The sequence below is a fragment of the Eumetopias jubatus genome, unplaced genomic scaffold, assembly GCF_037043125.1.
Source record: "Eumetopias jubatus isolate StellerSeaLion01/CBP00866 unplaced genomic scaffold, mEumJub1_p1.0 scaffold_3, whole genome shotgun sequence".
Taxonomy (NCBI): domain Eukaryota; kingdom Metazoa; phylum Chordata; class Mammalia; order Carnivora; family Otariidae; genus Eumetopias; species Eumetopias jubatus.
Window position 1 is genome coordinate 64,657,449 of NW_028274809.1, and position 22,064 is coordinate 64,679,512.

General features: G+C 38.3%; 1 protein-coding gene across 3 annotated transcripts in view; it reads right to left on the reverse strand.

Moving 5' to 3' along the window:
* Positions 1-22,064, reverse strand: part of XIRP2 (xin actin binding repeat containing 2) — a 311,289-nt gene that overhangs the window by 41,388 nt on the left and 247,837 nt on the right. For all 3 annotated transcript variants that reach the window (XM_028124790.2, XM_088022124.1, XM_028124781.1), the window contains 2 exons: positions 7,261-7,421; positions 2,425-2,562 (listed from right to left, as the gene is read on the reverse strand). In XM_028124790.2, coding sequence (XP_027980591.1) covers positions 2,425-2,562; positions 7,261-7,421 — 299 coding nt within the window. The remainder of the gene's footprint in view (positions 1-2,424; positions 2,563-7,260; positions 7,422-22,064) is intronic.

A 22,064-nucleotide genomic window follows, 5' to 3' on the forward strand; every position in this document is an offset into this window, starting at 1 on the left:
AAACTTCTGGGAAAAAGATCTTACTTTTTCTCTGCATCTATTTTATTACTATCTGGGGGAAACCTGGGTGAGAATGGGACCAGCCCAGAAGAAGTGAGGTTAAAAAAAAAAGAAATATGTTCAAGGTGATACTTATTATTGTCTTTTTTTTTTTTTTTTAATACACACTGTGTAGTGTTTACAATGGGCCAGGCATGGTCTTAAGCACTTTACAAATATAATCCATGTAGTCCTTTTAACAAACTTATGAGGTAGGTACTATTATAATCTTGACTTTATAATTGAGGAAACTGAGGCACAGATAAGCTAAGGAACTTGCCTAATGTCACACAACTAATAGATGAAGGAGTAGGGATTTGGACGCAAGTGATCTGGCTCATTTCTCTGCTCTTAGCTACTACGCTAGGGACATATGTTGAGCCCTTACATTAATGGTAAGGAAATATATATTTAACAATGGGTTCTCAAGGAAAAAAAAAGAGAAAAAAGGGAGAGAAGGAGAGGAAGGAAAAAAGAAAGAAAGAATATCCCTGATTTGTTGTATTTGCCAATTTCTCTATTTCAAATATTCTCGCTGTGGCGGATTTCAAGCTATTAACTTGACATTACCTGGTTTGCAACATTCCTAAACATTGGTTGGTCCATGTCAGCTCTTTCAGGAAACCACTGGAGCTGACACCAGATCTCCCTTCCACAAGACTGCATGTTTGTGAATCTGTAATGTTACTTTTGGCTTAAGCCACTTTTGGTTGGGCTTTTTGTCTCTTGCAATATTAAGGAGTCCTAACTGACTTCAGGTTTCATGGGTAATGAAATACTTTCACAGAAACCACTCTTTGTCATATTAGACCTCCACAGTAACCTCATGAGGTGGGCAAATCTTCCTCATCAGTTGCCCCATCTTAATCAGAAACCGAGAGTTGAGGGCTGATGAATTCGGTCTATGTCGCACCGACTACATAATTTTCCAGACCTGGTGCAAAATGAGAATGCCAGGCCTGGATCCCTTGTTCCAAAATTATTAAGGATTTCAAGATGATGATAGCAAAGCATTAAACCAAGTGCGGGGCCCTTCTGAGAATGGGGCCCTGAGTGACTACCCAGGGCCATGCGCCATGAAGGTGGCCTTGTGTCTGTGTCACTCAGCTGGTAGGTGGCAGAGGTGGCCTCTGAACTCAGATCTACAAGCCCCATAGCCCTTACACTCTATCACAATGTTTCCCTGCAAAACAAAGGATCTGTACATACATAGATTTCTATGTGGGCCTCATTACTTAAGTTATTAATGATAGCTAACAACATTTTGTATTGTTGACCAGTTTCAAGTAAACACACAAACTGACTCACTTAAAGACTCCTACGTTGTTGCAACAGCTATATATTAGACCACAAGTATATCCGGTATTCATTTCTTATTCACATTTTGTTTCCCTCAGGCAAAGTTAAAATAAATCTTACCACTAATTCATTAAGCTATTTATATTGTATAATTTTTACTTCTCAGACAAAGCCAGAAAAAGAAAACAAATACTCTTTCACAGATCAGATTTTTAATCATCCTATCTGATATAATTCCCCCCGACCCATAGGATACCACACAATTGCCTTAATTTTTTAAAACTTAGGTAACTCCAAATATCCTAGGGATTTTTCTTAAAACAAAAACCAACCAAACAAAAAACTACCTTCTATTTTCCACTACAAAATTTTAGAAGTACCCCAGTTACTCTCTCCCTCATGGAAAACATGGACCTAAATACAGCTGTTTACAGTGCAATAACTATTTTTCAAAGTGCTGAGCTCAGTCTAATGGGTTTTATTACTGAGATCCTCACATTCAAAAATAATTATAACCCATGACAATATTTGGTGATATATGATAATGGAGGAATGAAATGGGGGAAAATCTTTTATATAAGATAAAACGTAGAAGTTGCATTTTGCAGTTTTATGTAGCATCTGGGTTCTACTACTCAATTTTTGATGATTTTAAAGAAAACAGAAAACTCACCACAATGATCAGCTAAATAATGCTTCACATTTAATCTATGCAAACAACCAGCAGATAGTTTATCATGAATTACAACCTAGAAGCAGAGGCTCAATACAAACGTGGCTCTCAACATTTCTATTTACCTGTTGACTAACCCAGGCTATTTAATTTTCCTTTATGTTTGAAACATTAGAAGCTGAGAAGAAAAATATTCCAGCATGGTTCCCTAGAAATATGACCAAATGCTCCAAGTAAGTAAATCAATACCTTTATATGCTTTAAAGATGATTTTCTAACGCATCTTAAAAGTACAATGTTTGCTAATGAGTAGTGAAAATAAATGTACCACCGAACGGGGGCTTTCTGCATTGGCACTGAAATTAGAGCACCTCGACCGTGTGTGATTTATCCATTACCTGCAGTCGCATTACCTGCTCAGATCTGTTGTGGTGCTGGTATTGGTACTGAGACAAGGTATTACAAGAAGAAGCAAATTTGTCCTTCTCAAATTGTTTCTTCACTCTGGCCAAACCACCAGGCACTGCGTACATTCTGGATTCCTCCATCATCTAAGACAGTTTAAGAAAAAGGAAAATTCAGCTTTAAATCTCCTCAAGATGGGATTTACAAGCTATTATTTTTTATAGTTGACAATTATTGATGGATGGTATATTAAAAAAATATGAACATAAGCAATTATTTCAGTAGGCCCTTACAGAAAACCTTAATAAAAAAAAATCTCTCCATGTTGCTTTCTCATTTATCAGTGTTCGATATAAAGTCAGAAGGAACTTCAAAATATTGAGTTAATTCTCCTTATCTCAGATAGATTTGGATATCTGGAGATTAGACCTGTAGGATGCATTTCTCTAATAATACACAGACTAGTAGAAATTAGAATAACGGATTCAATTTTAACTCACAGTAAGGTTGTCATTAAAATCCCAAACGTCTACATAAGCAACATATTTTTAAGAATATTAAAAACATTTGACTCATTCCAAAATGTATTTAAATCACTAAAGATGAATAAAATAAGCCTCTCTTAAGCAAAAATGTCAATATCAGTAATAGTAACAACTACTTAATACTAGTGCTAAATGATTTCTATGTGTTTACATATATCTTGTCATTTGATATTTCTCCATATTCTGTGAGATATGGGCATTTATTCTCATTTTAAAATGGGGAAATTGAGGTTTGGGTAAGTAAGGCAGTTTGTTAAGTTCTCATAGCTGGGGTGTGAGTAGAAGCTGGTATTTGAGCCCGTATCTGTTTTAATGACTGCAGTCTGTCTTAATCACTAGTACTAAAGGACAGGCAGAAAAACAACTACTCTGGGGTTGGCATACCCCAGGACTTAGCTTAGAAGGTTTAAGGTTAGAAGGATTCTAGGCTATTGTTGGCATTTTGCAGAACAGAAAGTCTAATTCAGTAGGCATCATTTGGAGCAACTTGAAAAACACTGAGGAGCCTTGTCAGATCTTATGCCCCTGTGGGAAGTGCAGGAACTTAAGGGCTTTGGTTTTGATGATTCAACATACTTGCAGGCACTCAAGCCCAGATGGGATGACAACTCTCAAGCAAACAGGCCCCATGCCAACCAGCCCTCCTCCAGGAAGCTTCTAGGACTGCTTAAGACTGGGAAGAGATTCAGCAACTCTTCAAATCACAGGAGGTCTCCTGAGGTCTGGCCCATCCTGATATAACCCTGAAACCTAGAAACCTGGAAGAAACTGGATGCCCATGAGCTGAAGTTCCCCTAACATGGACTGTGGACTCCGGGAATCCTGAAATCATGACCCAATATGTAGTTTCTCAAGCAGATACTAAAAATACAATTATAATCTTGGGGTTTCCCAAAATACTGGAGAATGAATTAATAATTGGGATTATTTGGGTTACTAGCAAATTCAAGTGGTTGCTTTATCAGATTCATAACCTTTCCCCAATTCCATGCACTGTCTGATATCTAAGAATATGTGTATTTGCTGCATGGGAAGAAGGGGTAAGAATGTATACTTATATGTTTTAGATTCTACCAAATTCTGCAGCAAACCTCAAATGTAAATCCTGGTCAGTTACTGCCGTTTGATACATGTTAAGGTCATGAGAAAGTGTGGCATCTATTTTGAAATTTAAGGTAAAGAAGGGAAAGGGTGAAATAAGGCCACCATATTTCTTATTCCCCTCCCTGACATTTAATGTACATAAGTGGCCTTCCTTGCATTGATCAAACATAGCTAATATATGAGTATTAAATTATGGAAATTAAGGCAATTATTGTTAAGAAGAAGCCTACTCTTTCCAACAACTATAAACAATGTCCGAATCATGCACAAATTAATCTAGTAAGCCTCAGTAATTATGCTAATGACTGAATACTTTCCTCGTAAGTGCATTTTCACAAAAATATCATTTCCTATACTGAACATGTTGCCTCTCATCTACCAAATGTTATAAAAAAACCCAAATATACCCATTCCTTTCCTTCAGCATTGCGCTTTGGAATCAGACCATATTGCACGTGTAAAAATACATACAGTTAATGAATCTTATCAGTAGTCCTACTATTACACTGTTACTGCTGCTCACCCCCCTAAGTGAGGATGTCCTTTGAATTGTAGTTTAGTGGTGGTGATATGGTTTCTTTCTTCAGCTCAGCTTGTAAATGAAGGTTTATATATGTGGTACTGCTCAAGGAGCAGTCTGTGGGCATGAGCTGGAGTGATGTTTCCTTGCTCCGACAGAGAGCATGCCTGGGACTTTGCCTGTTTAGCCCCATATGCTATAAGGTCAACTAATCTGTGCTATTGTAAATGACCACCTAACAGGTTGCTTTGTGTTAAACATTTTTATGTTTATCCTTGTTCACTGTTTCTTATTCTTGGACTCAGAAGTAAGATTTGGAATCTAATGGGTATGCCCATAATAATTAAGTCATTTTATTAACAAGTTAACATAGAACCTACTTAATATTAAGTTGTTTTAATAATAAGTTACCTTAACTACCTAACACTTACCCAGGCTAATATATTACACAATTATCTATTTTCTTTATGAAGAACTGTCCTTGGGTCCTTGCGCATAGTAGAAACAACATAATTTGGGGAGTTGGACAAATAGTGATTCTAATCCCAGTTCTGACACTTAAAACCTTGGAATAGAGTTCAAGTTTTATTTCTTATAAACTGGGAATAACAATATATTTTCCCCATATTTCTTGCGTTAAAAAAGATAAAGGAAATAAAATTGCACAGCACAGAATCTGGCATTTTAATTCATTGCTTAACAAATGTTACCTCCCCTTTCTCTTCTAGGACTCTCCCGCAGACTACCGCCTTTCCACGGCCATGACTTTTGTTTAGGTTCAACCAAATGCCATCCGGCTGAGGCCAGGACCAGGCGAAACTGATCTCAATGTGACTGAAATATAATGGATTCAGTTTGGGTCCGAATCAGAGACCTCCAGATTTTGCACATAAAATACTTGGGTTCTTTGTGTAGACAGAAAGGTTGCTATAGGCAGTTTCCATGATTTTGTAATTGAACAGACATTTGATGCATCTGACCAGATAAGGCAGTAAAGCAGTTATTTTGTTTTTCTTTAACTATTTACCAGGATTTATCTGAGATAATATTTGTGCTCTTCCTCCTCCGCCCCCCCCACCCCTCACAATATTAACTTAGGGCCAAACCAGATAATAGGGCATTTGTTGGGCCACAGATGCTTTCTTGTATGAGAGGAGGCAGCTGAATTCAGTTAAAAGAGCACAGGAGTCCAGAGACCAGGAATTTAGCCTGGTTTGTCACTAATGCGTTATCTCCCATAAATCACTCCCCTCAGTTTGTTTTGCCTGTAAATGGCCAGAGAAGAGAAGGATTATTAAATTCTTTATATGTAGGCTACCTTCATAATAGCATTAACGTTGTTTTGTTTTTGTATTAAATAATGGGATAATTAAGTTTTCTTAGTACCCGATTTAAATATTCTTTTTAGCACATTATACATACCAGTTTGTCTTATTGTGTATTCTCCTAGTGTCTGTAAAGATAAAAGTCTTACTAAATTAAAAAAAAAAGTTTACTAAATAACCCGTCTCTCACTCAGTGCTTTCAAAGTCCATTTGTTTCCCCAAGAATCTTTTCTCCAATTTCGAACACTAATTTGTAGTGAAGTTCCTTAATGTTCCAGCAGGGGGTGCTATCTAAGAAGACTGGCAGGAGGCCCTGGAGTGATACTATTTATTTTGGAAGGGCTCGAGCTGCTTCTGTGATTTCTGTACATTCATTCAAAATCCATGCTGCATCTAAAATGGATTTTAATGACTATGTAAAAACTTAAATGTCATTTGGAATTACAATATTGTTAATGAGTTTGGCACAGTCAGCCTTGTCTCTAAATAATTTGTAAAGAAGAATGTTAAGAGTTAGCTATTTTAGAACACCACCCTTCTTGGCTATTCTTTCTCTCTCTTTCTCTTTTGGTTAAATGAACAACTTTGCTAATTTGGAGATTATAATTATAAAAGAGTATCCTTATATTCCATTAAGCTATAAAGCTGCTACTAATAAAATGACTCATCAAACCCTGTGGATTGAAGGCCACAGATGATGGAACCCAACAAATTCTTTTGAATATGACTTTATTATGCTTTGGCTCTAAAAATTGGTGGTCCTACTGAATCCTGCTGTTTCCTATAATCATAATTGGTTTAGCAGAGTGCCTACATTGCTAATCTCCCTCATTTCTATGTTGATTAAGCTACTCCTAATGGATTTAGTGCATACAGAGAAATGAGAAAAGCAAAAAAAAAAAAAAAAGATACTTCCAGTGAATTTAATGAACTATACATGAGACCGAGGAGGGCGGCATGCAGACCCACATTATTAAAATCTGAAATTAATTCCCAACATTCCTGAGGGGAATAGCTATAAGGTTAAATGATAATGATGGCAATAATAACACATTTATACCCTGCCTTATGGCTTCCACATAAATTATCTCTTTGACTTCTCTCTAAGACCCTCTGTGGTGGATGGCTATTCCCATTTTACAGTTAAGGAAACTGAAGCTCGGAGCGGGGTTAAGATAGTAGCCCCAATTCACGCAGTGAGTAACCTCTGACTTTGATTCACACTATGTCTGTGCTTTCTCCACTTTATCCCACTGCCCAGTGGTATTCCTGTGCCGCGATGGAAGGAGGGTGTGTGAAGGGCAGACCAAAAGCCCACTGCCCCGTGCAGAACCACCGGGGGCAGCTTACATTGGCAGAGAAGCTGCGGCAGTCACCCCTGGAGACAGCTGCCTGGTACCTCTCCATCCGCTCCTTCAAGGACACCACTTCCTGGAGGTCTGACACGCCCTCGCTCTGGGCACCACTGTCTTCTGCAAATCCACTCGCGGGCTTATCAGGGCCAACAGTCACTGAAAGCAAACGTAGCATGCTCAGATACGTGTTTCGGGCTTTGAAGAGCAAATAGCATCACCTTATGAACAGTAAAGGCATTTTAAATACCTGCTCTCATAAAACAGACTGCAACATTTCACAGTACTGTGTTTTCAATGTCCCACAGTCACTCTCTTCTTGTCAAGCTTTCAAGCAAAGCTACAAAATGCCTACACAGGAGCATATGGTTATGTGCACGTCAAACAAAAACATTGTCTCCACTCCTACTCCTGTGATTATTTTGATGAAAAATAGTTATTAAGAGCTTCATAATGTTAATAATGAACATTCATAAGGCACCGTGTGTTGAATTTAGGCTAAATGCTGTAAGAGCATGATCTCATTTACTTCTCTAACAACCTCATGAGGTAGGTGCTATTCTTTTCTGAAATTTATAGATAAGAACATAGAGAGTCACAGTGGTTAGAAAACTTTCCCATGATCACACAACTAATGAGAGGCAGATTTGATGGGTGGACTAAAACTTTAGCGAGTCTAAAAATTGCTCTTTGCTTCTCTCTCCACCCCTTAACACTCGAGGAGATAGATCTAGCTAAAATAAGCCATTGCCATGAGAATTAGACTGTGGGTTTATTTCTTTTATTCACAGAGATATGTGTTACATGAGAGAGAAATAATAGCACCGTTAGAAAAAGCTTTGTCAGTCACCCATTTCAGATGGTCTGATATTTTCCCATTTAAGCCATCTACCTGACAAAAAAAACCAAAAAAACAAAAAAACAGGAATTACATGCTTGGAAACAGAGCAAAAGACTGATTGCATGATCACAGAATAACAGTTGTTAGAAACAGAAGGTCTTAAAGATCATACAGTCTAACCTAATCTAACCAGCTCCTTTTAGGCATATGGAAACCTGTCTAAATGTTTCCTTATATGAAAGGAAGACAGGGTCTCTTCAGGGGTCTTCAGTTATATGTACCAGAGCTGGTCTCAAAACTAGATTTTTCTTCTTTAATCTAGTATTCTTTGCTGTTATCACTCTGCTTGATGGTTTACTATTCACTCTTAAAGAACTCTAATTCCAGAATCATGTGCAAGGGTTCTTTCTGGGACCAGTCGGGGTATGGTACCTATCTACATACAGATACATCCATACATGTATGCCTGTATGCATGTATTATGTATACTCATTACTCATTCATGCACCCCCTGCCTTTCACCTTAGGACTGGTAGTTTCTGGAACTCATCGAGTAGGGCTGGCTCTTCAGGGTACTTTGTTATTTGGATGGGTCTGATTTAATCACTGTACACTGTACACCAAAACCCAAACAATCCCAGGTGACAGATAACCAAGCTGTTTCTTCCCTTTCCTGTTCTTCCTACCTCCTCCACCAGCTCCCACATCGAGCCATCTTACAGAATTGTTTTCTTTTTCTTTTCTTTCTTTTTTTTTAAGATTTATTTATTTATTTATTTGACAGGTAGATAGCACAAGCAGGCAGAGTGGCAGGCAGAGGGAGAGGGAGAAGCAGGCTCCCTGCTGAGCAGGGAGCCAGACGTGGGGCTCGGTCCCAGGACCCCAGGATCATGATCTGAGCCAAGGGCAGCCGCTTACCGACTGAGCCACCCAGGCACCCCTTGTTTGCTTTTTCTATTTTTAGTTTCTCTTAAGGTTTATGTATACAACCGAAGATGAGAACAACTTCTGTGATCCAGAAAAAATTAAAAATCCTTTGTTTTGGTTCCATGAGTATCTGGTTTTCCATAGGGACTTCAATTTCAAATAAACATTTTCACATATTTCAATTAAAATTGTAAATATATTTTACTTAACATAAATACAAAATATACAGGAATATGAAGTTGTGATATATGCACGCGATGATTGTACAACGCTGATGTGTATATAACAAATGTCAGTTATTTGTGAAATTCACCTGTCATTCAAAACTTCATATCCATACAAAAGTACATCCCTCCAGTTGATTCTGATAAAAACACATTCTCACATACTACTGAAAGTTTTTCACATGATAAAGAAAATATATCTCTATTTTCCCCTGTGGATTATCTGTCTACACAGATGAATTCAGTTTATATTAACTATACTATTACTTTGTTGTGAATGATCACTATATAGATTTTATTGAACATGACTCCCTAAAGTTTTTCCACATTAAAATAAAAATTTCATCTTGTGCATTCTGTTCATAAAAGATGTCATTCTTTTATTTATCTTAATAGAAAGCGGTTTATTTTTGCTAAAATTTACAGATGGCATTTACTGTTCTTTTTTTTTAAAGATCTTATTTATTTATTTGAGAGAGAGAGAATGAGAGAGAGAGAGCGAAAGCACAAGAGGGGGGAGGGTCAGAGGGAGAAGCAGACTCCCTGCTAAGCAGGGAGCCCAATGTGGGACTCGATCCTGGGACCCCAGGATCATGACCTGAGCTGAAGGCAGTCACTTAACCAACTGAGCCACCCAGGCGCCCGGCGTTTACTTTTCAAATATTTGACTTTTATCATTTTTCATCCTACTGGCAAATGCCCAAGATTAATGGTCAGGAAATCAGTGGCCTGATTATTAAGAGATTTGGATTCCATTGCCTTGTGGACTTTCATTTTGATCACAGAAGAGACACTACATTTTAATTTCTCTCTCCTTCCCATCAGTAACTTTGCCTACACAGGTAGTCATAGAGTAGAAAACTACCTTGAGTTAATAAGCTGTATCCATATTGTTTCTTAACCTTCTAAGTCAACATCTATCCTTTCTTCACCTCATAAACAAGTGATGCTTCCTGCCCAGTGTACTCTAAGGCAGTGTATCTATCTGCTCCTATCTTGATGCTGATGACACCTGATATAACTTTTTAAGGTTGATAAGACAGCCCCCCCTTTTAAGATTTATTTATTTATTTTATTTAAAGATTTTATTTATTTATTTGAGAGAGAGAGAATGAGAGAGAGCACAACAGGGAAGAGGGTCAGAGCGGAGAAGCAGACTTCCCGCTGAGCAGGGAGCCCAACGCGGGACTTGATCCCGGGACTCCAGGATCATGACCGGAGCCGAAGGCAGTCGCTTAACCAACTGAGCCACCCAGGCGCCCTATTTGTTTATTTTAGAGAGAAAGAGAGAGTTGGGGTGGGCAGAGGCAGAGGGAAAAGGAGAGAGAGAATCTCAAGCAGACTTAGTGCTGAGCACAGAACCCTGCGCGGGGCTCGATCTCATGACCCCGAGATCATGACTTGGACCGAAACCAAGAGTCAGATGCTCTACCGACTGTGCCACCCAGGTACCCCTAGACAGCCTCTTTCTTAGGGATAGGTGAGGAAGAAGACAGGGACATTGGTCTCCCGACCTCCTACTGTGCCATTTCAGAAGGCTTGAATGTAACTGGCTTGAATGTAACTGAGGTCGGAGAGCAGTATGAAATGAGTTTAGGGAAACTCTAAAGAGAGAGGTGACACACAAGAACAAGTAAAGATGCCCTTGTCCTAAAATACCTATGGAAAAATAGGGGGAATTTGCATACATTTAAGTATGGAAATCATACTGTGAAAGAACATGCCATAAGGCTAAAGTGGTCTGTGAAAAAGGAAGGGAAAACAAACTTTTTAAATGACCATTTCTATTAGAAAGCATTATAAATATTAACATCACAAAATCATTGTACTAGAAGTAACTTGTCTCTGGGGCTTAGTGGCAATTCGTTGTGCAGATGACTAAACGAAAATCCAAAGAAGTTCAGTGAATTCTCCCATATCTCCAGAGTTAATGGCATAGCTGGACATAGAATCCATTGCACCCTAAATATCAACTGTTTTCTTTTGTTTGCTGATGAGAAAATAATTGCTAATCCACCCCAAATAGTCATTCTTTGTAGAACAGAATAAATCCTATAAAGCAGAAAAAACATAGAAGGAAGCACTTTGAAAGAAAATAAAACACTAAAAAATACAAGCTGTTATCATGAAAATGATTATATGCCAAGGATAAGAATGTCTTTTATAAGAATTCTGAGGTTCTTAGGGAAAAGATTTATATTATTATTTTTTATAATATACTACACATAGATCTAACTTATGTCCACTTATGTATACTTATGTATGTATACAAATGTATACAGATACATACATATATAAGTATACGTAAGTATACACTTACTTCCACTTCCTATTTTCTTAAATCATAAGAGATGTGTGACTACAAATCTATTTTATTGAGCTTGAAACATGTGCTTTTCTTCTGCAGTTTTTAAAAACAAGGTAACTAAATCAATCAACCAATAAAATTTGCCCAGTTACAAAACTCATTATACCTTCCTGAATTTTACTTTTTATGGAGAGTCCATGTTTAAAGCATTTTTAAAAAAGCAAAGTAGTACAATATAATAAGATAAACTGCTCTTCCTTTCCAGACCAATTATTCACATGCCTGTAGTCAGTCATAGAAGGATTGCATAGGCACCCTTCTGTGTTTCTATGGAGTAAAATAATAGCTTTTAAGAAGTCAAATATAGAAAACAATGAGGAATAGTCAATGTAATTAGTGCACTCTGGGATTTTCTTCTCATTTCACCACTTCTATTATCAGTGAAAGAATTCTTAGAAATACGCACAGATTGGTACTAACAGACATTTCGAACGGGTTCATTATTATGAACCATTCTTCTAACCAGCTGTTCAGGAAATTTTAAGTTTGGAATTCAGTGGTTTATAAAAGGCTATGTTCTTACAACATTAACAAATAACAGGTCTCTCTTCATTTCCCATTAACAAATAATTGTCTAGAACTCTGAAGTAATAAATTGTATATATGATCCTAAGATCTTCATAGAGTAAGAATTTGGAAACAAAGTTCGATGGTTTGATACGATAGTGCTGAGATCAGTGCGTTGCTTGAAAATATGGTCAAAGTCAGAAAAATGTCTTTTCAGAAAACACCCAGTGTGGCACCGTTCACAAAGCCAAGTGCTCTGTCATGATTTTATTTCTAAAGCAGGATTCCACCTCGGCACATTTTCTAAATGTAAATATTTCTTACTTTCAAAATATGGGAGACACATTTCTAAACTGTAGTTGATATAAAGTTTTATGGAAAGGATGACCATATAACAATACTATAATGGATGTAATTGGATGAAAGGTAGATATTAAACACCAGGGCTTCAAAACTGGCTTACACAAGTACTGTTTAAATTTTTGTGAGTCACCTATTTCTTTTCTCTTTTGCCCACCCAATACGGATTATGTGGAAGTCTGTAGAATACAGTAAGATCCCTTGACCTCTGCATTTCACTGACAGACCACTTGCTAGTGTTGCACAGCTGATAATAGCTGGGTCTGATTTACAGCAGACACCTGGCTGAGGTAAAATCAGAAGAAAAGAAAGCTGGCAGAGATGAGAAAAGAACTAGGGGTATTAAAGTTTTTAGAAGAGTTAAAATACACACTGGGGGCAGTAAATAGAATAATATATGCTGTGGAAAGGAAAATGACTGACATGAACAGCAATGTGAAAGGAGATGACAGAGAACAGAGAGCGAAATCCAAACTGTAAATTGATAGCATTTCAGTGAGAAGCTGGGTTGGGCGGGGGAAGGGGGAGTGGGAGTCGAACAAATAAGATAAATTTGAAGAAAAATTGCTAAAACTAAAATTTGGGCATAGACTTAAAATATTTACCATAATCCAGAAGTAAAATTAAGTTTGAAACACCAATATAACAGTAAATCCTTGTAAAACATTGCAAGTTTTAAAAGGAGAGAGGAAAAATTCTACAATTATCTAAAATTATGAAGAGTTTCTGTGATGAAGAAACCAAATTCAGATATCCTTAGATGTCCTCTTTATTACCCTGAACACTAAAAGGAATTAGAAAATTGGTTACTGGTTACTGAAATTTTAGTTTTGTGAGCTAGAGTCTGTATGAATCCAAGCTGGTACTCAGGTGAGATGTCAACACAAACTCAAAGACGGTACGTATAACAAAAGTCACTCCAAAAGAAAACAAAGGGCCTTAACATATAATACCTAAACAAGAAGGTAGAAATAAGATCAGATGTAATAGTCATAAAAATAAACACAGGTCAAACTCCACCCTGAAAGACAAACAAATAAATCCAACCATATGCCACCCACAAGAAATCAACCTAAAAGAAAACGCAAAACTTAAAGAGAAAATATTGGGTAAAAATGTAACAGGCGAATATAAAATGAAGAAAAGTCATTGTGGCTATATTCTTTTCATGCAAAATAACATTAAAGACAAAGTACCCTAAATGAGATAGCAGGGCCATCAATAGGTGGAAGATACTAATCCCACCATGAAGCTATAACACTGTAGGCCTCTTTGTGTGGACTAGCATAGTACAGAAACATACAAACACCATCAATAACAAGAAAAAGAACTCTATGGAAATCTAATTACTGTGGGTGACATTCACATATTTCCCTCTATCTTTGCCATTTGAAATTTCTTCCTTTTTTTTTTTTTTAAATATTTTGTTTATTTATCTGAGAGAGACAGAGATAGTGAGAGAGAGCACAAGGGGGAAGGAAGGAGAAAAGCAGACTCCCCGCCGAGCAGCGAGCCCGATGCGGGGCTGGATCCCAGAACCCTGGGATCATGGCCTGAGCTGAAGGCAGACTCTTAACCGACTGAGCTACCCAGGCACCCCACCATATGAAATTTCAAAAGGAAATGATTTGCACTGTATAATTAATAAGCCTTCTTTTAATATATTTATTATCATTAAACAACTATTGGTTATCTGTAGTAAGCACATGATGCATTCACTATGCTCCCCAGCTTTCAGACTAGTTGGAAAGAAAAACAGGCAATTACAACCCAAGAGTTAATGGGTTTGCCCCTGGTGAGTTGAGAGCCTCCCGGGGAGGACATGATCCACTCAGGTGTGTCAATGAGCAGGTGTCAGGGAAAGCATCCTGAGAAGTAGGACATCTGCACTGAAACATGAAGGAGTTGGCCACATGAGTATGTGGAAGAGCAACAGGGTGAGAGAGCAGCATTACCAACAAGTCATGTTGGGGAAACTGGCTAATGCTTTTGTGGAAAACATCCAACAGTTCCTCACCTCACAGCACATTACAGGGTATTAGATGGAGTGAAGAACTAAATGCTTTTTAAAATGATGAAAAACCTTCAGAGAAGTAGAAAATGATTTCAATTGGACTTTCTAAGCATAAAAAAAGCGTAAAGTCAAAAATTTTTTGAACAAAAATAATTCTAAAACAAAAGGAAAACTGGAGGGGGCAGTTATAATAAATAGGCTAAAAGCATTACTTATTTAGTAAAGAACACGAACACATCAGAAATAAAACTGCAAACATTATTGAACAACAGATAAAGGACTCAAAAGAATGACTCAACAAGTAAAAAAACAATAGCAACTACATATGAAGTGTTTTCTATGTGTCAGACATTAATCCATGGAGTGCTCTCAACCACCCTATGAGGTAGAGACTATTTTTATTTTTTTATCTCCATTTTACAGATAAGGAAACAGAGACACAGAAAGGTTACAATACTTGCTCAAGGACAGGTGGCTGGTGAGTGTCAGAGCTGGAAGGGAAAGCCACACAGTCTGGCTCCACGTTCTGTGACACTCCAATTCTGCGCTACTTCTCAAGGAATACACGGGTCCAAAAACCAAAGCCAAACCCAAATAATCACCTTCCCAGTAAATCGATAAAGGAGACTTCAAACGACAAAGAGATGCCTTTTTCTGTGGTGAACTGCCTCTTATTGCATGTATGATAAAAACATATAAAAAATAGTCCTAGAGAGCTAACCCAGTGCGTAATTATGACTCAAAAGAAATTCTAAGGTTTAATAGTGACTTGAACTCTTGAGCAAATAAATGAGAATTCAATGATTTTTTTTTCTTTGAACTTTTCTAAAGTTAATCCAAGAAATCTTTATTCAGTCCAAACTCAGAGCCCGACAGAACCCTCGCATGCCACACAGGCGCGCGAAGCTGACGCAAACACAGAGGGCAGCTTCAAGCAGGCAGACGCACTTCCAGGGCCACATCAATAGCCTTGTGGTTGTATTTTGGATGCATTATAAAGAAGTCAACTGCTTAGTACTTGGAAAATTGATTTAGAACTAAATTGGGAGAGTGATGAACTAAATTCCACCAAATCTAAATCTGATCTTTAACCCAGTTTGGATTTGTGAACAGGGTATCAAACTGATGGACATAGCATTGGCTCACAGCCATTAGCATGAATAAGCTTTCTATAATTCTTAATATTTGCATATCCATCAGCTAATAATAAAATGCATCTCTCTTAAACATTCGGAATGCTGCTGCCAAGTCAAATTTGTAATCAATTTTTTTAAAGATTTTTATTTATTTTATTTTATTTTATTTTTTACGATTATTTGTTTATTCATTTGAGACACAGAGATACAGAGAGAGAGAGAGAGGGAGAGTATGAGCAGGGGGAGAGACAGAGGGAGAGGGAGAAGCAGACTCCCCACTGAGCAGGGAGCCCAATGTGAGGTTTGATCCCAGGACCCTGGGATCATGACCTGAGCCGAAGGCAGACGCTTAACCAACTGAGCCACGCAGGCGCCCCAGATTTTTATTTATTTTAGAGAAAGAGAGCAGGGGGAAGTGCAGAGGGAGAGAGCGAGAATCTCAAGCAGACTCTGTGCCAAGTGCAGAGCCCAACAAGGGGCTCAATCTCACGACCCTGAGATCATGACCTGAGCTGAAATCAAGAGTCAGACATTTAACCAACTGAGCCACCCAGGCGCGCCTAAATTTGTAATCAATTTGAGTTTTATATATTTTACTCCATTTGAATATTATAAAACCAAGAAATGGAGAATAAACTGAAAGAGTAAGTATACAGCACAATCTTGCATTAGTTTACAGTTCTTAAAAATAACGGGGAGGAAGGGCAAAGAGTAAAATGAGTGGAAGTGTATGCCACACTTCCACACAAAAACTGTACTGTGGCATCCATCCAGCAAACGAGCAGAGTGAACCAGATTCCATTTTTTAAACTAACTTCCCTCTGGTTCTATTCCCTCCAAATGCACTGTGTTGTTGTGTGTACTCATGTCACCTCCCCCCAGATCCATTCATTCATCTGATTTCATCTGCTCACCATGCTTTATACATGAACAAAAACAGATAATCTCTCAGGGTTATAAAAAGAATTAGTTCTTGTCTCCTTACTCACACTTCCCTAACCAGTACGCTTCCAGTTCACCAGATCCTGGAAGAGATCCTATATTTCCAGCTGCCTGTTAGAGGAAGAAGACAAGATTCAGCAATGTTGGAAGCAAAATACTGGTCCTCCAAAGATGTTCACATCCTTCTCCTTGGAATCTGTAAATGTATTATTCTACATGGCAAAAGGGACTTTGCAGGTGTGATTAAGTTAAGGGTTTTGAGATGGGGAGATTATCCTGGATTATCTATGTGGGTTCCATGTAATAGTCTCAAGAGTGCTCATGAGTGAAAGAGAGAGGCAGGAGAGTCCCAGTTAGAAGGAAAAGGTGATGACAGAAGCAGAGGTAGGGGTGAGGGAGAGGGCCTGGCGGATTCTACAGATTCTACATTACTGGCTTTGAAAGTGGAGGAAAGGTCCCACGAGTAAAGATGCAGGCAGCTTCCAGAGGCTGGAAAAGGCAAGAAAACTAGATCTCCCCCCTGGAGCTTCTGGAAGGAGCTTGGCCCACCCAATACCTTGATTTTGGTCCAATGAAACCCATTTTGGATTTTGGACCTCCAGAACAATAATGTAACAAATCTGTGCCATTGTAAATGACTACTTTTGTGCTAATTTGCTAGAGCAGCAGTAGGAAACTAACGTGAGCATCCACCGTACATGTACATGCACCTGTCCAAGTCACAAATCACCACACGGTAGATCCTTTCCAGATCACGTTAGTTCCAGATGCCCCAAATCACACCGATTTATATATGCAAACCACCTTGCAATAGAAAGGTCCTTGAAGTTATTCTTCATGCCCCCCAAAAGAAATATCCATCTTCTTAGAGATAAGACTGGGTTTAAATGTCCATTTAGATTTTAATCTCTCTAAGAGAACTGCCATTTCTAATTGTAATGTCATACAGACTCATCCTGTTTTCTGCAGCTCCTATCATCTCCTATCATCTCACAAGAAGTACTTCTTGTACTAAAGCAGAATGAATAGAATTTAGTCAGAAATTAGATCATTATTAGTACAGTAATAGTGCCAGTTTGGGCATATTTGGAAATTTAATCACATTACTATTAACTATTTTTAAATTAATTGTTTAGTTTAAAGAATTGCCCAGTTACAAAAATCAATAATTGAATAAAATGACTTAAATTTCTTTGAAATTGTCAAATAAATTAGAACCATTAAATGTCTATTGATGGTGCATATTTTTACAACATAAGTCCCTTGTTAGCTATTTCCCTAGCATAATCAAATTTATATTGCATTATAACAATGATGACTATCTGTTAATGAGTATTGATTATGTGTTAAGCATTTTATGTATATTCTGATTCATCTCCACTTTACATCTAATTTTTACAGCAACCATATCTGATAGGTGGTATTATTTCCATTTAGCTGATGAAGAAAGTAACATTCAAAAGATAAAATCATATAGTAAGTGGCTGAGCCTGGATTTGAGTTCAGGTATTTCTGAACTACCTATTCAACTCTACACAGTGTCTTATGGAAATATTTTTAATTAAAATGTAACATTTTATTAGAAAGTACATTTTAAATTGAGGCTATATGAATCCTCCTTTCTGCTTCCTAAACATCTGTCCACAAATCCTTTCTAAACGTTTACTTTAGTGCATGTAGGGATAAGTCAAAGGGAGACCAATGAAGTTGAGGATCTATGATGCTAATTGGTTCTTTTTTCATCCTCATAATCTTGAGTTTAGATTTAGAAATTGAAGCAAATTCTTCAATATTTCCTTGGTCACTACAGGGATCAAACTTGAGACAGGGTTAGGTATCTATCTGAGCAAGCAGGGAAAGGAATGAACTTTAGGGGAAGAGAGATGCAAAGCAAGGACCACTGCCCTAATTTTCTACTGATCTATTCTGCTCCAGGGCATGACAGTTGGTGTCAGGCTTCCATCACAGTGTCCTCTTGTTTAAATCTGCATCTCAGGCATACAATTAAGTATTTGATAATCTCTCTTCTTAAGGCTTAGGTCATGCTTTAAGTAAACATCTACTGCCCATCTACAGCGGGCCAAGCACAGTGCTCAAGGCTGGGCACGAATTATATAAAGTCCTGCTCTACTTGAAGAGAGAAGAAAAGAAAAACACGAGAGAGATCCTCAAGAAATACAGTATTCTAAGAAGTGTTGATCTGGCCTTATCTCTAAAAACAGAAATACAACAGGTTGCATCATTTCAACATGCTGACTTCTGAATAAAACAAGCTCCCAGATGGCTGGTCCTGCAAAGGAAGTTGGCTTGTCTGAAGATACACCAAATGCAGCCCTCCTTAGGAGGAGAATCTTGAGGAACTTGGTGGCACACACTCCATATCCCCACCCCCCAAACCACATTTATTTATACTGAAATGAAATAAATTAAGATGGATCAAGCCCAGTCCTATTTGATGGGATTAGAAAGCCCTTTACAGGTAGCCTGCCACGAGGCTCAATTTTCCTTCAGAGTTCCCCCACTTAACGCAGGCAGTGAGTAGCGCCCTCTGCTGTGCTCTCCTGCCACTTAAAAATTACACTTCTGTTTGTATGACATTTAGTGTATGTTTGAGTTCACCCCGTGCCCCGCCCCCACTTCTGTCACCTTCCACCAAAATGCAAGTCCCTCCAGCCCAGGGCGGAGCGAAGTTAATTTTGTAAACCTGTTCCACTCTAGGCTCTGTCTTGGGCTCTTATCCAGCCGGAGGCTGACGCACACATGGATTAACCATCCACTCTGGACCCAGAAAGCCCAATATTTAACCTATTTCTGACACTCACTTTTGACTTTAGTCAACTTGCTTAAATTTTCTAAGCCTTGTTCTTCTTCCCTGTATCATGAGAGTGATAACAGAACCTAAGGATTGCCTGTGAAGGAAATTTTACTAAAGTAGAGTTTACAGAGTATCTGACACATAGTAAATAATAAATGCTCACTAGCTTCCAGTCACTCTGTTATTACATCTCCTAAGTGTAATCATCCAGATAAGCCGAGCTGATACAAGTCTGAGAATAATAAAAGTTATGAAACTTCCCAAGGCTCAAAGCTGTAAGTAGAAAGGATAGGACTTAACTCTGATCCACCTAAACCTAAAGCCTTCTGTAAGGCTATTCCATTCCTCTTTATAAATCAGGTAACCACCATGTTTCCTGAAACAAGAAGATCGCAACAATCATGAAGGAATGGATAACTACATGTTGAGACTGAGGCAAAGAAATTGGCACAGTCCTACTCCTACAGCCACAGAGATGAAGAAAATATATGAAGGTGGAGAAATTACTAACTCAATGTATATGATATTCAAAGTGTGTCTTGGCACTAGCTGATGAATCACCAATTTTTCACCAGCAAGCAACAAGGTAGTACTCAGCAAATGTGAAATTCATGAAAATCACCCTAGTATATCACATGATAGGGACAGATTGATTCTGTTTCCCCCCCAAAAATACTCCTCATGGTTTCCCCTGTTCTACATAATTTAGGTAAAATCATGAAACCATTACTCAGTTATTTAACTTTTTTCATTTCCCCATGCAGCTTCTGAGCAGTGGGCACGGCGTAGCGAACCCTGGTCTGGACCAGCCAGGTGGTAAGGACTGGGCCACTCCCTCGTCTCTGCTGCCCCGAGGCTGCCTACCACAGGCAAGAAGAAGGGTCCTAGATTTCCTCATCTGTGATCCATTCCATTGTTGCTGGGCTAAGTACCTATGCCATACTAAGTACTTCTGCTAAATACCTCTACTAAGTAGCTTTATTTAGGTGTTAACTAACCCCTAAATAGAGGTGTTGCTATATTCATTTAGTTTGACTATAGGTATTCTTCCTCTTTGAGTATTCCATTTAAATTTAATTCCTTCCTTTTCTTAGACTCTGTATTCCAGAAAATCCCAGTTTTATGTCATTTTGCATTATTCCATGTCTCCCTGAGTTGCTCCCTTTTTGATAGAACTTCTTTTCCTCCCTCATTATTCCCTAGTGTACTCCTTTTTTATTCCTACTGCTTCGTTACTGCTTTTCCTTTCCCCAAACTCCCTGTGATTGCCCCGTTTCCAAATGTCCTTCATGCATGGCTCAGTTACTAGAGGGCAGTGCCTTTGTGAGAAGAACATCATTTTCTTTCTGTGTGTGTGTGTGTGTGTGTGTGTGTGTGTGTGTTTGTTTTTTTGTTTTTTTTTAGGCTGGAACTTGAGAAATGGTAAGCAAATGTAATCACTTCTCAACCACAGAGAGAGAATCATCAAGCTCAGTCTGTGGTGAGCAGCAAACATGCGTGCCTCTGAAAGGCAGGGCAGGAACAGACTAGTTAAGACATCCACCAGCACCTCTAAAACCATCAGGACCTCCAGATTACACAAATTGACTTCATTACAGGGCCAAAGCAATTTGTTGGTAGATGGAGATGACTCATGCACACTAGCTCAGAATCTGCTTTTCCCGAAAATGGTCTGCTTTTTTCTCTCATAGGCTTTGTAAAATTCCATGTGCACTGAGCTGTTTTGTTGAATTCCAAGTATGCTGTTGGCACTCAACGGGTCAAAAACGAGCAACAGTAATAGGGAGATGACGACGCTTTCATAATCCACAGTTTTGAGAACCATCTCCCTGGCGTACCCACCTTTAAGCTGTTTGCGTGGAGGCAGAGACAGGGAAGTTAAGTCCGTCCCCATTATTACTTTAAATCATTTCTGTGCTAGTTGCATTCTGGAGCAGCCAGAGGTTTCTGGATCTGATTTTGGGAATTCCCTGATACTTGTCGCTCTTTTCAAACTTTCACCTCTCTCCTGAGGTGAGCATGTGACAAAGGATATGAAAAGAAAGCCCAAATCATCAAATTCTGACTCTCACCAACTTAGGCAATTGATGCTGTAGCAGCTTTTATCCTACTAATCACCCTTTTCCTCTGAATAATAAAATATATTTAATTTAAGCCTTTGTCTTACAGAAATTCAGTCTCTGAATTTACACAAACTCTTTTCAAAGACCTTACGTCTTTGTTTAAAGTGCTTTCTCTGCCCAAGTCTACAAACAACAGATCTTTTGATAGGTTATTTTTTTTCTTTTGAAATTAATAGCGGAGAGGCTTGATCAAAGAAGGGAAACCACACTGATTCTACATACTTTCTTTACTGAACATTTTTTGGAAAAGCTAAGCAATGAAGGGAAAAGAGCAAATGCTGAAATAATGTAACATAGTTCTTGGTCAATACACGACTCCTCTGGAAGTAAGTTCACTCTTTCAGAGCAGTGATGTATCTAGAAAAATTCCACCTAAGAAAATGAATGCTTTCAAAATGATGTGGTCTTTAATCATTTAATCTCGGGTAGGAAGACAAAAGTGCTAATGTTCAGCAGAAATGTTAAGAATCCAGGTAGGATGCTGTTCTTCTTCCCAAAGCTATAGATTCCTCTAATGCTCTCTAAAATGGAGGGCAATCGGCATC